At 37.8% G+C, this 17,139-nt stretch overlaps 1 protein-coding gene across 1 annotated transcript in view; it reads right to left on the bottom strand.

Annotated features, from left to right (window-relative positions):
* arb2a (ARB2 cotranscriptional regulator A) overlaps positions 1–17,139 on the bottom strand; it is a 207,967-nt gene that overhangs the window by 158,155 nt on the left and 32,673 nt on the right. Inside the window, exon 6 of the mRNA XM_066711846.1 lies at positions 14,156–14,347. Coding sequence (XP_066567943.1) covers positions 14,156–14,347 — 192 coding nt within the window. The remainder of the gene's footprint in view (positions 1–14,155; positions 14,348–17,139) is intronic.

Below are 17,139 nucleotides of genomic sequence, written 5' to 3'. Positions count from 1 at the left end.
CTAACACAGGGGGGCTGAGGCGAAGGTCAAATACAGCTGCCCGGGCTGTCACCCTGTCGGAGTGAAGAAGTGAAGTTTCTGGAGAAGCTTGGCTAGAGTAGCCTCCTGAACATGACATATGCTGAGGGATCTGTGTGGCAGTACGGCAGACGGGACTGTGCTTTATCATTGTACCCACAGGAGCACACCTCCACCAGCATGCTGTCCATCTAAACCACCAATACAGATATGGAGGATATCCAGGAAATGTTCAAACCCAAAAACACAATTGCCTGAGCTCAATATTTGTTATTTTTCTTCATAAGTGATTAATACCCCCCTCCCCATTTTCTTTTTCATTTTTTTAATAACTTTATCCTATATAGGTACAGTGAATGCCATTAAATTACATAAAATGGGTTATACAAACCTAGTTGGCTAAAGGCTGCTACGAAAACTAGCAGGCCATTTAGCATTCACTGTTTTGCAACCAAACCGAAGTGGTGAATCGTTCTCAATGATTTGGAGGAGCAAGTGATTGATCCTTAAACAGTGGAGACACTGTAAAGAGGCCTGGCTATTTGACAACACATATTTTACAACATGATTTATTGAAACTTTGTTATTTGCTACTTAAAGACGAAGAACATCACCAGCTGTAGTGAACTTCATTATTTAATTGAATCTTTATATTAACATGGTTTGGCTTCTTATGTTTAATGAAGGATATAAGACAATGTTTCAAGGACAGTAGGTTCCTAGTGCTGCTGGGTCTCAGGAGGGGACACATATGTCTGACAAACTGTCTGATGACTCCCTCTGTATCCACCAGTTATGACATAGCTGGAATGCTGATTTCCAATGGGTTTGTACAGCTGAAGGTATCATCTACTTCTCCCGCAGCAGACTGGATACCAAGTGACAAGCTTTGCTCCCCTTGGCAATTGATTTTCTAAGTAAGAAGGATTTTAACTATTCTCCAGAGCAGATAAACAGGTGGTTGGTAATAGGGTTGAATAAATCCTGACAAAAGATATTCAGAAGGCTTAATTTGATGACTGTATGTCACATGAAATCTGGGTCAGAAGTATGGACCTTCCCCCCCACCCTCCCTGCTCATCTTCAAATTAACAAAGCTTTCTTGAGAATGCCAAGATTTGGGAGTTTCTTTTCCAAGAGGCCTAATGTAATGTAATGTGCCATGTCAGTTCAAAGACGTGTGGAGGAGGGGGGAGCGTCTAGGTACTTTAACTCGTCATAGACACAAACCCTGGTGCTCATGGCATTTTCCTATTCTTCAAACACACTGAAACACCCATCGCTGCCACTCTGGATTGTAATCAAGGCTCTCCTCCTACATGACCACTAACACCAGCAAGGACAATACATGTATACATATATTACCACAAAAACATGTTTACAAGTATATTTTGCCTTAATTATATTGTATTTTTATATATATAGCAAGGGGTGGGTGGTAGTGATCGAGAGCGAGATTACAGTAGTGGTTTTAATAATAAGGGTTTGGTTGGAACTTTTAACTCGACACATTTGTTTAGCCAGGCCAGCACCGAGTTTTAGAATATAGCGCTATTTCGTAAGTTTGGCCTATTTTGTTTCATTAACACACTTCCATCCAGTATGGGCAGGCTAGGCTTTGAACACAGCTCAAAAGAAGCATGATTTCAAAAGAGAGAGAAATCATCAGGCAGTTAACACTGTAATTAACCCTATTAACATAAGAAACAAACATTACAAAAATTATTAATTCACTGTGTTTAGGCAGCATTAGAAGATCTGTATTTTAAATGACAAACACATATATTGTTTGATATTATCTGTATTAAACATTTGTATGCAACATATCTAAAAATATAATCAATTTAATGTAATTCTTAATGGAAAACATGACATTTGGTAGTGGTTGTGGTGGCGGTGGTGATTTTTCCTGCAAGCTGATGTTAGCATTGTTCGTATCACTTTAGTTCTTGGACTTTTTTGTTTCACTCCCCCACGTTCATATGGCAAAGCGTAATACGACTCGCACTCTGGCTAGGCCTTTTTAAATTTTTCCACAATAACTCTTCTGCTTCAGCAGCACTAGAATTCGATTAAGAACAATGATGTATATAGTGATGGTGTACGTCTATTTTAAGACCATGCCATGCCTATGCAAATGTCTGTTAATCCCAGGTGGGGGAGACTGTTGTACCTGATACTTTACCTATATTACTCCGGTAAAAAGCCAGCTATATACATGGGTAATTGGATGTAAAAATTATTTTCTATATTGTAAATTGCCCTGGATAAGGGCATTTGCTAAGAAATAATAATAATAATAATATTGATAAAGTATCTGTCATCATAGCCATTAAGCTATGGGGCATTATAATGGCTGAAGTGCAATTGCCCTATAATCAATAACCATTCTGAAGATAAGCGACAGATTTCCATCCACAGTTGTTTGTTTAGCATCAGTTTATGAAAGAAAGAAAGTCAATTTATAGCAGGTAGAATTTGGTAGGATCTAGAGTGCCAATTAAGCTTTCTTCTAATATACAAGATCCCTCCATGTGTTATTATCTTTCTTTCTTCTGTAATACAAACGGCAGTGATCTTGTGGATCAGTGAATGTAAATAACTCAGGTTGTGCTTGACAAAAAAGAGTTGCTGTTTAATAATCCTTAATTATTTAAAAATAAATAGGAATATAATGTCTTAAAACAGCATTGAAACATACTGAGCAGATGACTTCAGAGTTATTAAATGTTAAGTAAAATATAAAGCACAAAATGGAAAACAAAATCTTGCATTTCCTCATTCATAAAAATATGCATTTCTTTAAAAAAGTAAGATTATGATTCAATTTCAATACACTAATGTCTTAAAAAAAAATCGAATTAAAATAACTTCATAAAATCGCTGTGTGTATGCGTGTGTGTGTGTTTATATATATATAAAGGGAGCAAACAGTAAATTGTACTAGATTGGTGATAATGAAAATGCAAGACCATTTATTAATTTTGTATACGTTATCCACAGCCTTAGAGATTCCTCGGAGGGGAAGAACAAGTCTGAATCCAACCTACAATGCCACAGGCACAATGTAAGAGAAACTAAACAAGCACGTCCCTCTGAGACACAAACTGCCCGCAGCAGCAAACGACCTACTACACACCTCGCTCACTAGTTTTTGATGATATAATTTGTTAATTTCAGAAAATCCAATTACCAAACAGTTTGCCTAATAAATACATAATTCTTAATAATGTTTTACATTTTAGATCAAAAGTTTTTTTTTTTTTTTGTGAATCACTAGTCCACCAAGCAAACCAGATTTCTCACCCTGTGATCCTTCCAAACAAACTCCCTATTACTTATTTTTTTACTCTCTCTTTCATTCAATCTGTTTTGCATCTGAAACCGTTTGTTTGGTTTGGTTTTTAATCATAAAAGGATATCTGAGGCTTTTAAATATAAATATTACATATTTTGTGATATACACAAACTATATATAGAGACAGAAACTATATATATATATACACACACACACACACATAGTTATAATAATCAAATCTAATCTATATAACTAATTGAATGATTATGGTGGTTTCCCATATACTTACAACAACCCTGTTCTGTTGTTTAAAAAATAATGATAATGTGAATGATTCAAAGATATATATATATATATATGTATATATGTATGTATGTATATGTATATATAAAAAAAGTATATATATATATATATATAAAAAAAAAACATAGGTTCAATCCTCACATTGGTCTTTTGCAAAATGAATACATATGAAGAAGAATGAAATAAATAAATATATAGAAAATATTTTTTTAAATATTCAGATTAGAGTCAAAACAAAGAAGCCAAATAAGACCACAAAATAATGTTTTCGCTTCCCGTCTGATCAATTTTTAATTTACCCAATTCGAGCACAGTGTTCCCAGGCTTCTGGCGGTAATTATTGTGTTTTATTGACAGTCAGTATCCCGGGGGAGGCTATTTAAAAAAAGTTTAACCCCAGAGCAAGTCACGGCTTCTCTTGCCTTTGAAAGTGTCAAGTGCATTGATTTTAACTGCGGGAAATGTTATACCTTCTACCCAGAGATATTCTCCCTGCAAAGTCCTAAGAAAGTAACCAAGCACACACGGAAAGGGCCATAACCCCCACACCATGAAACAACCCCCACTACAAGCACTACCATCCTCAACAATCACCACATAAAAAGACTTTGATCCACAGACTCAGAGCATTTCAAGCAATATTAGACTTGAAGTGGAAAAAAAATATAAACCAAGCTCAAAGTCAAAAGAAGAGGGAATTTGAGATAGTGATGAAGTGGGGGGGGTGGGGGGTGGGAAGGGTTGTGGGGGGTAGGACGACAGGTCTCAGATATAGTACCACAAGGCAATAGAGAGGAGTCAGTTTTGAAAAAGACATCAATCCGGCTAAAAAAAGAGCAACATGACAGAAATTAAACAAGATTCCTATGTTTGAGTTTGCCGTATCCCAGCCCCTTTCAGCCTCCCATTGAAATTCCGGGCATATACAAACCCCAAGGCTTTTGACACACTTTTGAAACACCACACCCCCTCTTTCTTTCCAGCAAGTCTCCAGAGCCACTCGTAACTGACTAACAAGAGCAAAAGGGGAGGGAAATAAAGAAGTGAATCTTATTTTTGTGTTAAAGACTTTGACTTAATGTAATAGAGATGTGAATGTATTATTATTATTATTGTTGTTGTTGTTCTTATTTATTTTTGTATTTATTTTTTTGTCAATGTGGGTGGTGATAAAAGAGGTGGGTGCACAGACATAAACAAACCATAAAAAAAGCAGGAAGAAAGCAAAGATGGAGAGAAAAAAAAAAGCAACAGCAAAGTTGCTGTATATTTATTGCCGCTGTCAAGTGCTCGTTTTTACTCATGCTTCTTGAAAACCACTGGGAAAAGAGATCTCAACCAACTGCTGGGGCTGCTCATCCTTTCCAGTCACGTCCTCGCAAACCAGCTCTGGTATATTTTGGTTGGGTCAATGTCAAAGTAACAGCAAGCTAAAACAAGATGCTTTGAGCAAGCAATCAATTCGCCAAGAAGAAGAAAAAAAGAAAGGGTAGCTGAAAGGAGGAGGGGTGAGCTTTAGTGTATGCTTAATTAGCTGCTGGCATGTTCTGCTTAATAGTGTAGCATGAAACGGCAGTTAATATCCAGAAGCCCACAGACATCACAGAAGGGTTTATGCACTTCTAACACTGAACAGTGCCTAAAATTCCAGAAGGTAATTGTAATCCAGGGCTGCAAGTAGTTCTGTCTAGCTTCTGCTCTCTCTCGCTCTCTCTCTCTCTTTCTCCCCTTGCTCTCTCCCTCTCTCTCTTTTTCAAATTCAGTCCTGACAGGGCCAGAAGGTAATGATACAGCTGCCATGATGCAACAAGCAGACCTGTCTTCTGTCAAGAATTGAAATCATAAAGGAATAAGCTGTCATTAACAACCTCTCTCCAAACACTGGAGCTGTCATCTCATTGTTTCCCTTCGCTGGCACTGGGGCTGGTGTGGGCTGCTGTCTGCTGTCAATTCAGCAAGTCTCTGGGATTTCAACACTTCCTGATTTTCTATCATATGATAGCAGGGAGACACCTAAATAACTGTGTGCAAAAAATACACATTACCTTTAATGAAAGGACATCTTTCATTCATGAATTCACACCAGCGCGGGTGCCAGCATGGTATCCTTGTTCAGTCTTGCTGAATACAGTTATTTCTGTTAAATTGGGCATACTAGATTAGGGCATCATCGGGCTACAGATTTATTTTTTTATTTTGGGGGGGGGGTGTCTAGGTGGCTTCATGCCAAGCACCATGCTGCCCTATAATTCAACTCGGCAAGGAAATATGTAATGTCAATTCCGGCTATTGGTATCTGGGGCCTGATTAGTAATTGGGATGAACTCTTAGCTACCTAGAACCCAGCTGTAGGAATGAGATCCCTTTAGACATTAGAGATACTGAATGCAGCAGAGGCTTCAAAGACAATTTTGTGGAATTTTATAGTATGTTTTCAAATTGAAACTCTGTGCAACTCCCTTTAGTCTGTGATTTAACAGTGTGTGCTGAATGTGTAATACCTTTACTGCTTATCCCTTTGTCTCTTGTTTCCATTTGCCTGAAACTCTAGCACACCACCACTTTGCTGGTGCATACTGCAATTATTATTAGTTTGGTAAAATGAAAAACAAAAAACAAATATATAAATAAATAATCAAACAAATAAATATAAGGACTGACTGAACAGGCCTTACTTAGTAAGTAAATATCCCAGACACTGCAACTTGGGTGTCGTATGCTAATTTGTTAGTAGTTTGATTAAACATAGCGGAAATGCCCACACTTCCATGTGCATTGGTATTTACATAAGTAGAGCATGCCCATGCATTTGTGATTATCAAACAAATAAAAATATGAATTACCTAAATCGATATAATTCTAATTATTTCAACACATATTAAATTGCTTCTATTGAATGCAAATTATTTATTTTGAATTAGGTTTATAAAAGAACATCAACATTAATATTATCTGTATCAATATTAATTCATTAATATTGATTTTCATTTCTGTATTTAAACATTTTGCTCTGTTTGTGTGTAGATGGTATGGGGTACAAGCAACATGTCTCTGAAGACTCAAAAGAGTTCTGGGAACTTGTATTCCTTCTATATAACATTCATTATATGTTTTAGTTAATCAACAAGATCAAAATGCTAAACAAGATTTAAAGTGACAGTAAATTAAAATATTATTTTCTACAGCTTTCCACATTGTGTTGTATTGTAATAAGTAATCAATTTTGCAGTACATCTTCATCACTGTGTTTACTACAAACATATGTAGGCCAGTAGGGTAATTCACAGTATTATTGCAGCACAATTACACAAAATGTATTGCAGTACTACCACTGCACTACTGCAAATTAATCACCAGCATATTAAAAGCATTTGAAGACACTTGGCCCTTGCCCTCGAATCTCAAAATCCACCTGAGATAAGAGGTTGTGCCTCCCTATCACAGCACCTGTCATGTTTAGGTGCTGCCATCTCCTACTCTCTGCATCTTGGGTCTTAGTTCTCATGCTCACACCTTTTTTTTTAATTTTCCCTCAACACCACAAGCACTGTAGATTAAAACAAGGATGTAAAACAAGGATCTTCTCTTCAGGGATTGCATACATTAAATATAATTCAAAAATGTAAGAAATACATACATACATACAGAGATGTACATGGATAATATATACACACTTCTCACAAATCATCTTTGTGTTGCAGAAAATGTCTCTGACAGATGCATTATACCAGAAAAGTACTCTGACTAAGCTCCTGGAGTTTCCCACTACACCTCACAGAAAGACATGCTTTCACTAACTCCCTTAACCAAAAGCTACAGATATTAATACATGCCTGGGGGGGGCATCAATGTGTAACAGTATTTTGTGCAACAGCAATAAACATAAGGACAAAAATGGAAGACTAGTGGGGTAAATTTGACTAACATTTTAATCTAACTGGCCATAGCTCTGTGAAAGTGCCATGGTGTTTTCAATTTCTTTCACTGAGAATTTCTCACACATTGCGTACAGAAAAAAAATACATTATATACATATATATTTTTATTTTGTTCCAGCCATCTTTCTTATCTATTCCTCTGAGAGCCTGTGTGCTTCACCCTTCTGCCTCCTGCAGACAGGTGAGAGGAGGGCTACTCAGAGGCAGCAGGTGAACTCACTGTCTTACTGCCCTTCAGGTCAGCAGCTGCAGCACCAAGACATACAATTATAATATAAAACAAAAATAGAGCACTGCTCCTCAGGTTTCAGTTCCATGATTTTATTGCAAATAGGATCCCTTTCACCACAGTTTTTAATCACAGGACCGTGTGTAGTAATGTCATTACTGAACAATATTGTGGACAATCCAACAGCTTGACAGTGGTGATTTAGCGAAAACCAATGGATCACTACAGCTCAATATATATCACCATTAGACAAGAAACACTCGTGAATTACATGTTAACTAAGTGGTGAAAAAAATTATAGAATAAAGAGTTAAATGATAAACGGTTCAATTACAGTGAATTAGCAGTCCACTAAGTGTTTGTCATATATTAAAGACACTTAAAAAAAGCTGCAATATGTAGGCTAATGTACAAAAAACATATGTGGGTATTGCTACAAAGTCAGGATTCTGCATATTATCATGGTTGTTTTTCATAATTGTATATATACACTCACCTAAAGGATTATTAGGAACACCTGTTCAATTTCTCATTAATGCAATTATCTAACCAACCAATCACATGGCAGTTGCTTCAATGCATTTAGGGGTGTGGTCCTGGTCAAGACAATCTCCTGAACTCCAAACTGAATGTCTGAATGGGAAAGAAAGGTGATTTAAGCAATTTTGAGCGTGGCATGGTTGTTGGTGCCAGACGGGCCGGTCTGAGTATTTCACAATCTGCTCAGTTACTGGGATTTTCACGCACAAACATTTCTAGGGTTTACAAAGAATGGTGTGAAAAGGGAAAAACATCCAGTATGCGGCAGTCCTGTGGGCGAAAATGCCTTGTTGATGCTAGAGGTCAGAGGAGAATGGGCCGACTGATTCAAGCTGATAGAAGAGCAACTTTGACTGAAATAACCACTTGTTACAACCGAGGTATGCAGCAAAGCATTTGTGAAGCCACAACACTTACAACATTGAGGCGGATGGGCTACAACAGCAGAAGACCCCACCGGGTACCACTCATCTCCACTACAAATAGGAAAAAGAGGCTACAATTTGCACAAGCTCACCAAAATTGGACAGTTGAAGACTGGAAAAATGTTGCCTGGTCTGATGAGTCTCGATTCCTGTTGAGACCTTCAGATGGTAGAGTCAGAATTTGGCGTAAAAAGAATGAGAACATGGATCCATCATGCCTTGTTACCACTGTGCAGGCTGGTGGTGGTGATGTAATGGTGTGGGGGATGTTTTCTTGGCACACTTTAGGCCCCTTAGTGCCAATTGGGCATCGTTTAAATGCCACGGCCTACCTGAGCATTGTTTATGACCATGTCCATCCCTTTATGACCACCATGTACCCATCCTCTGATGGCTACTTCCAGCAGGATAATGCACCATGTCACAAAGGTCGAATCATTTCAAATTGGTTTCTTGAACATGACAATGAGTTCACTGTACTAAACTGGCCCCCACAGTCACCAGATCTCAACCCAATAGAGCATCTTTGGGATGTGGTGGAACGGGAGCTTCGTGCCCTGGATGTGCATCCCACAAATCTCCATCAACTGCAAGATGCTATCCTATCAATATGGGCCAACATTTCTAAAGAATGCTTTCAGCACCTTGTTGAATCAATGCCACGTAGAATTAAGGCAGTTCTGAAGGTGAAAGGGGGTCAAACACAGTATTAGTATGGTGTTCCTAATAATCCTTTAGGTGAGTGTATATTGTGAAGCTTTGCTGGCCGAGCCGCACAGACACCACCCTGAACTACCCTGTACTTCCACGGACCCCGGGAGAGGGAACGATCACTGGAACAGCTGACCCGCTGTTCCCTCCACTACTGGCTACCCTACTCCATAAAAGCGAGCAGCGCTCGGGATTAGAGAGTGATCGAGAGAGAGAACAAGAAGGATTGAACGAACGGTAACAAACTTTGATTTGAACATAGACCACAGATTGGATTGCAGATTTGACTTGTTTGCTACAGTGTTCATTGTGTTTATGTTTAGATTATGTTATATATGTTTAGTTAGGCTTGAGAAGGAGTAAGGTTTTGTTTTGGTCTGTATTTTGTTTTTGCGCACTGAGCACTGTATATAATAAATCACCACTTTGCACTAATTTCCCTTCCTGTTTTCTGAATCCCACCTTAGAGATCCCCCACAGTGTGGACACAACCCCATACCACTGTCACAATATATTCAATTTTAATTTAAAATGCACACATTCATGTCTCCCCTCCTTTGAGTTGATAGAGAACAGTGTGATTTTCCATTATCCGTGACTAGACATAGTGCTATGACATTCAGATGGCAAACTGGGAGATTTCTCCAAAGTCAATTTGAGTGGTGGGCGATGGAATTACTGAGGTAGTAATACTCCAGTTGACAAATGACCAGGGAAATATGGATAAAAATATCTCAACATAGACAACTGTGTTGAAAAAATAAAATGCCAGTGTAAGGCACACAGGAGGCAATACTTTATTAATGGGGAATTGTATTTTAAAAAATGAACAAATGTAATCAATACTATCTTTTCAGATTTATTTTTTTCTGATGTATGAGTTGATGTGTATTGTCCTCTTCTCAAATGCTTGTGTGATTAGTCAGGAAAATTCTAATTTCGGTGAGTTTGACCTGAAAAGGGCCCTCCAATAGGAAATGTCCACACCAGAATGCACATGACATTGTATCATGGGTAATGTTGGTCAACTGTGCCTCTGCAGTAAGTGTCAGTCCACACTTAGTGTACCAGCTAGTATGTAGGCCTATGTCATTATGGTATGACAAGGTCTTCATGCACTTTATTTTTCTGCTTGGGTTATTAAGTCAGCTCCCTAATACAAAGCAATGTTTTACCCAGGCCCTGTATGCAAAAGCAGCTCTTACCGAGGCACTTTCTTTAAGAAATGGCAGCTATCAAATTTCAAGAAACTAAAGGTTCCATATTAACACCTATGTTTTGATAAATAAGCCCAATATGTTAAATGAAGAGTTAGTAAATTCATCCCTGAAGACTTTCTATTCTGTGGAGCAGATGGCATCCAGTTCTGATGGACCTATCCCTGTACCAACGTGTCATGTGTTAACCGATTCAACTGTGAAAAAACAGAGATAGGTCTACCTAAATAAAATGATAAATACTACTCCGACATACACATACACACAAGAACGAAGGCAGGAAAGGTCTTGAAACTTTCCACATCTCCTCTGAGAATATTAACAGCAACTCCTTCTCTCCATGCCAGATGATGTTCTCTTCAGAAAATATCGTACCATCACAGGCTCTTATCAACCAAGTAACTAATTCCTGCGGGGGACAATTCTGGGATCACTTCCAAATGTTTTAAGAACTAGAATGCATGCTGTTATTTAGGAGCAATAATAATCAGAAATACAGCGACATTATCTTGCAAACCTGAGGCCAGGCCTGAAGCTAAATCTACAGATTTTATTTAATAAGATCACAGCCACTCACAACAGTCAACCGACTCCAATCACAAGGGATCTCACAGTCTTACAGCTACATGTCATAACAACTGGTAGGTTATATAAATGTTGTTTACCAGTGTAAGAGATTAGATTAAGAACTCTTCTGAGTTAGTGAAGAGCTGAGGTAGGCTGTGGAAAACAGCCTGCCCCAAAATCAACTACACAAGCTATGTTCAACAGAGAAAAACCACAACACTAATACACGGTCTCTGCTTTCTCCCATAGAAAAAAAATACAAGAAACATCTATATATAACTTTTACTACTAAAAACAGAAATGAGCAGGGGGAGAAGCCTAGATGAGCTTTTTGATCCTAAGGTTATGAAGAAATGCAAAGACGCAGTTTCAGTTTAATGAGGTCTCCAATACTTTCACTTTACGAGCAAACTTTTTCAATCTGCATCTGGCCTGAGATTTAATTTGATTCCAATAAAGACAGATTAATTGATCACTTCCTTTCAACTTGTTTGGATTTGGCATATAAACATCAGTTTCTTTTCTAAATAACTGCTAGAGTTCATATTTCAGGAATATTTAGACTGGTACTATTTCTCTCTGCATGATATGGAATTTTAAGAATTTAGAATAAATAAAATGATTGTTACAGTACAGCTATTAAACATAACTAGTTTTGTCTTTATGGGAGACCTGCCCAAGATGGAAAGCTATAGCTAATAGTAGAATCTTTAAAAAGCACGAGGTTCCAAGCCCTTAACTTGCAACAGTCTAGCTATGGAATACATTAAATTACATCAAAGAGAATCCTAAAACAACCAGTGTCTTAAAATCCAGTCAGTTTTTACCCTTTTTGAGGGGGTTACATCTTAAGCCGTGCAAGCTACATGTGAAGACTGTGGAGGGAATACTGGCTGCAAGACTAACAGCTAGGTTGTTCTGCGTAATTTATAATTGTCTTCGAGCTCAGGTGCCAATCGAAGGGGTCAGATCAGTGTTGACCGCCTGTGGTCTAGACTCCCTCGCCCTTACTTACTGGGAATTGCATAACTCTACAGCTGATAACGAGATTTCTGACAGCACAAACAAATTATTTATTAAGGCTCGTTTTGTTTGCCTTTATCCTCCTAACTCATGGCAAACAGTCTGAGATTACATCTGGACCAAATTTGCCAGTGGCAACCCATACAATTTACTCTGTATTTAAACTACAACCAGAGAGCATCAAACTTTATGTTCAAGGAAACTCAGAGCATATATACGTACATGAATATATTAAAATAATCTATATCCAGAGGAACATTCATGAGTTCATTTTAAAGGTTTATGTTGATTTTTGGAAGTAAGCCATTTCTACATCTCTGAAGCATGGCAACTTTTGTTCTGTATTGATACAATATTGCTGTGGACATGTCCTCAGAAAACACTGGCAGCAGTCTCACTAATACAAACCACCAGGTGACAGGTGACATACAAACTCAAGGCTAGACGAGAATGTTGATGTTAAACATGCTGTAGCAAGCAGGGAGAAGGGGGGAGCCTACATTGCACAATTTAATTTCTGGGAATCTGTACAGTATTGTAACTGCTTCAAATGAACAAGCAAATAACACAAATCTTTCTATTGATTTATATAGTAACTTTCATAACCTAATATCTCAAGAAGGCTTTTCACGGTGATAGGGGAGGAAAAAGGATAAACCAGGAAAACTGCAAACCCATTACTAGGTCATTTGAGTGGAAAAAACTAAACACAAAAAACATAGACCTAATTGGAAGAGAAAGACTAATTTAAAATGCATGTTTTTAAAGCTTTAAAGTCCCTATAGATCTGGAATCTCTGATAAGATCAGGCATGGAATTCCAAAGGCTGGGTGCATTAACACTGAAGACTCCCCAGTGCCTCTGAGAGGGCAGTCTGGAGTTAGGAACAGCTGACAGACCGGCTTCAGCGCAAAGTAAATAATCTGCAGGGGTACAGGGTGAAAGCTATTGGCTAACATAATAAAAATGTAAGAAGGTGCTATACCATTAAATGCTTTGTGAGTAAGCAATACAATTGGAACTGGTGGTATAAAAGAGGTGAGATCATGGTTGTGAGATTTTGCTCGTTAGAACGGATTTCAACCTTCTGAGACCGTGGATGACAGACACACGAAACCAGTGACCCAATCTACAGGTGAGAAGAGGGCACAGGCTAGCCTCTCGGAATCAAAAGGCACATTGGTATGAAATCCAGAACTCCTTACAACAAGAATAAAAACAGAACTAAAATGATAATCAAGAGGGCCCATATTTATGAGATTCAAAATGGGATATGTACTATGGCAAAACAAGAGTCCCGAATACCAAAAATATAACAGCTAATCCACTTTTACAGCAATCCCTTTCTTCGTTGCCACTACAAACTGTATCATGCTAACAGCCATGACCTGGGGTCTTGCGCGCTTGGCTCTGTCAGCAGTCAGCACACGGGTCCCTCATAATTACGACATGAATAAATCATCAAGAAAATCATCAAGCAAAACAAAGGCAAAGTGATTTTTTTCAGCATATAAGCCTCTGCATGATCAACCATTCACTTGGAGCACTTACTCAATTTTATTTTTTATTTATTTTCTCGCTTTTTTTCTGTTAATGAGTCTTTCTTCCTTCAGTAAAATCTAGTCTCTTAAAGTTCTCCATGGGGAGATTATTTATTCTATTATTTACTACTTATATTTTTCATTCCGGTGTGTCACCACAAATGTGCATAAATATTTCTTGAAGGGGAGTGAGTGCATAAAGCAAATCATGTGGCTGTTGTTGCATTTAAATATTACTCAGAGGCTGAAGGCAGAATATTGAGAGGATATTCACTAATGGCCAGTCTCTTCTGGCTGCAGACAGTTCGTTAAGGATGAGGTCCTTCAGAGGAGCAGCAGGCTTACCTCTACGGCTCTCCTGATGAAAGGGATCTGAGTCCCACTGTCCAGGTCCTCGTTGATGATGAGCCGGCGAGCCCACTGCCCAGCTCTCACCACCCCGCTGCCTTGAATCAGCACCAGCAGTTTGTCAGGGTTATTCAAGGCCTCCTTGCTCAGAAAGATAAAGCTCTTTGGTTCTTCCAGTAAAGCATCCACCTGCAAAAAAAAAAAAAAAAAAAAAAAAAAAGCACTTCTTTATTCTTACTACACATTTCAATTTCATGAGTGCATCTCAGGGGCAGTGTAACCAGGTGAAGATAAGATTTGTGTTTTTACTTTATTTTCAGAGACTCTCGATCTAGTCTCCCCTCAAAACAATCAGGTTGTGTGTTAAGCTGTTATGATTGTGGTAATGTAAGCTCTCACTTAAAACCAATTTTCTTTGAAAAACCTTAAAATGCTAGAAGTTTCCAGGAATTGTGCCTTTCATTTTATTTAATCAAATGGGATTTTAACTTGTTGAACATTGTAATGCCTAAGGGTTTCTGAAAATATACTGACATCAAGAACAATCACCAGCAATTTTGCTTTAAAACCTATTGGTCTTTTGGGGATGTTCTTCACTGCCAACATGATACTTGCTGTATTGTTTTGTTTATTTTTCTTCAAACTAGTATCTGAGTCTAGTAGAGTAGTAACTCACTGACCCATCATGTACGTGTCTGCTGGTCTATGGGAATTGATAGAGAATGTTTTAGTACTCTTCTGAGTGATCAGGGGTTTGAATTGTCTGCTTTCACACTCTCCATAATGGAAATTATTTTTAACATAGTCTTTAGTTTGTACTAGAGGTTAGTTCAAACTTATATTTTGTAACATTTTATCTGTTGTCTATAGGTCTATAGTGTGGTAGTATATACACTGATCAGCCATAACATTATGACCACTGACAGGTGAAGTGAATAACACTGATAATCTCGTTATCATGGCACCTGCCAGTGGGTGGGATATATTAGGCATCAAGTGAACATTTTGTCCTCAAAGTTGATGTGTTAGAAGCAGGAAAAATGGGCAAGCGTAAGGATCTGAGCCACTTTGACAAAGGCCAAATTGTGATAGAGGACTGGGTCAGAGCATCTAAAAAACTGCAGCTCTTGTGGGGTGTTCCCGGTCTGCAGTGGTCAGTACCTATCAAAAGTGGTCCAAGGAAGGAAAAGCGCTGAACCGGCAACAGGGTCATGGGCGGCCAAGGCTCACTGATGCACGTGGGGAGTGAAGGCTGGCCCATGTGGTCCGATCCAACAGACGAGCTACTGTAGCTCAAATTGCTGAAAAAGTGAATGCTGGTTCTGATAGAAAGGTGTCAGAACACACAGTGCATCGCAGTTTGTTGCGTATGGGGCTGCGTAGCCGCAGACCAGTCACGGTGCCCATGCTGACCGCTGTCCACTGCCGAAAACAACAGCAACCATTGCCTAAGCATCCATAATTCAAGGGGATTTTTTTTTCCACACTTCTGGATACATTTAATTTTGCATGGGAAATCAGACCAGACTAGAAGAAAGCCTTAATTCTCTTCAGAAAATAATTGAATCTGCTTTTAACCATGGGAGTAAAGAGAAAGTTTAGTGTAAATGGCCAGCAAACCACACACACTCAGAGACACTCCCCAAAACAAATCTCTTCTCCATCAAACATTATAAAAAGTCTGCTCATTGTCCTTTTTCTATAGCATGTCTGTCAAATCTTCTTCAGACACTGTTTTCAACTAGTATTTAGAGTGGGCTTCATTCTATAAATCTGTAAAACACACATCTTGGAACCATTCAACAAAAAAATTGTGTTAAAGGGGTTTAACATTATTCAACAAAAAGCGAAACGCTTGTGATTTTCAAGGTTGGCTCCAGCCTCTCTTATTCTGCTGTAGAAAATCAACTCATGCCTATTTAAGACTTGTATCTTAAATAAACTGAGGATTGTGTTAAAATTATTGTACATGTAATGGTCTTATGACATTCATTGGACATTATTATATTTTGTTATTTTTAAGGAGTACGTATAAACTGAATGCATACAAGAGTACACACTTTTTATATATGGAGAATGTAAATAAGGAGTGTCCTGTCAGGATGGCAATGCATACATACGGAAGCCCAGTCTTATATGAATGATTTCTAAAGTACTGCTTTAGTTCTTTAGAAAATAAATAATATGTATGCAGCTGTTGATTATTATAGTATAGTACAGCATTCAGTGTATATCATTTGCATAGGTATTTTGTGATTTTAACCTGAAGTAACATTCCTCTTTGCCTTACTGCTACTGGTGAACTTATTCAAGTGCTAATATACAATTTAAGACAAAATACAACACATACAGTAAAATGTCAGGGAACGATATTGAAATCTGTATCCTTTATTTGTCTCTGTTATTTGCTCATCATTCGGCAGCAGAGAACACATTTTCAAACAGTCATATTATCAAGAACAAGCAAGCATGTTGTTCTACTTTAAACATCACCAGAGTTAATGCACTGAAATGTTTTGTGTTTGTTTTTTTCCATTTTGCAAGAATCACATTAAGTCATGTAAAATAACTTAATTTACACTATACAGTCCATGGTGAATTGCAGATGCCTGGAAGTATGAAAGCCACAAAATAAATAAATAAATTGCAACATAATTTTGCTTTCTTCTGTACAATTACATTCTAAAAATGCATTCTAACTTGACATGTAATAGCTGTACAAACATATTTTCAATAATATCATAATACCTTTAAAGACAGCACAGTTTTCCAAAAGAAAACAAACAAATAAATACCACAGCTGTGAATACATTCTGACAGCAAACAAAGTAACTCTGAACACATTTAAATGCAAAACAGATTAAAGAACATATTTTCTTACTTTTCAATAATGTGCCACAATCCATTTAAATTAAGTTTAAAATAAGAATGCAAAGAAAAAGATAATCATGATCATGCTTCAAAGAAACCACATTAAAGAC

Source organism: Amia ocellicauda, chromosome 8 (assembly GCF_036373705.1).
Source record: "Amia ocellicauda isolate fAmiCal2 chromosome 8, fAmiCal2.hap1, whole genome shotgun sequence".
NCBI classification, from domain to species: Eukaryota; Metazoa; Chordata; class Actinopteri; order Amiiformes; family Amiidae; genus Amia; species Amia ocellicauda.
This window is presented reverse-complemented; position numbering and strand designations above follow the sequence as displayed.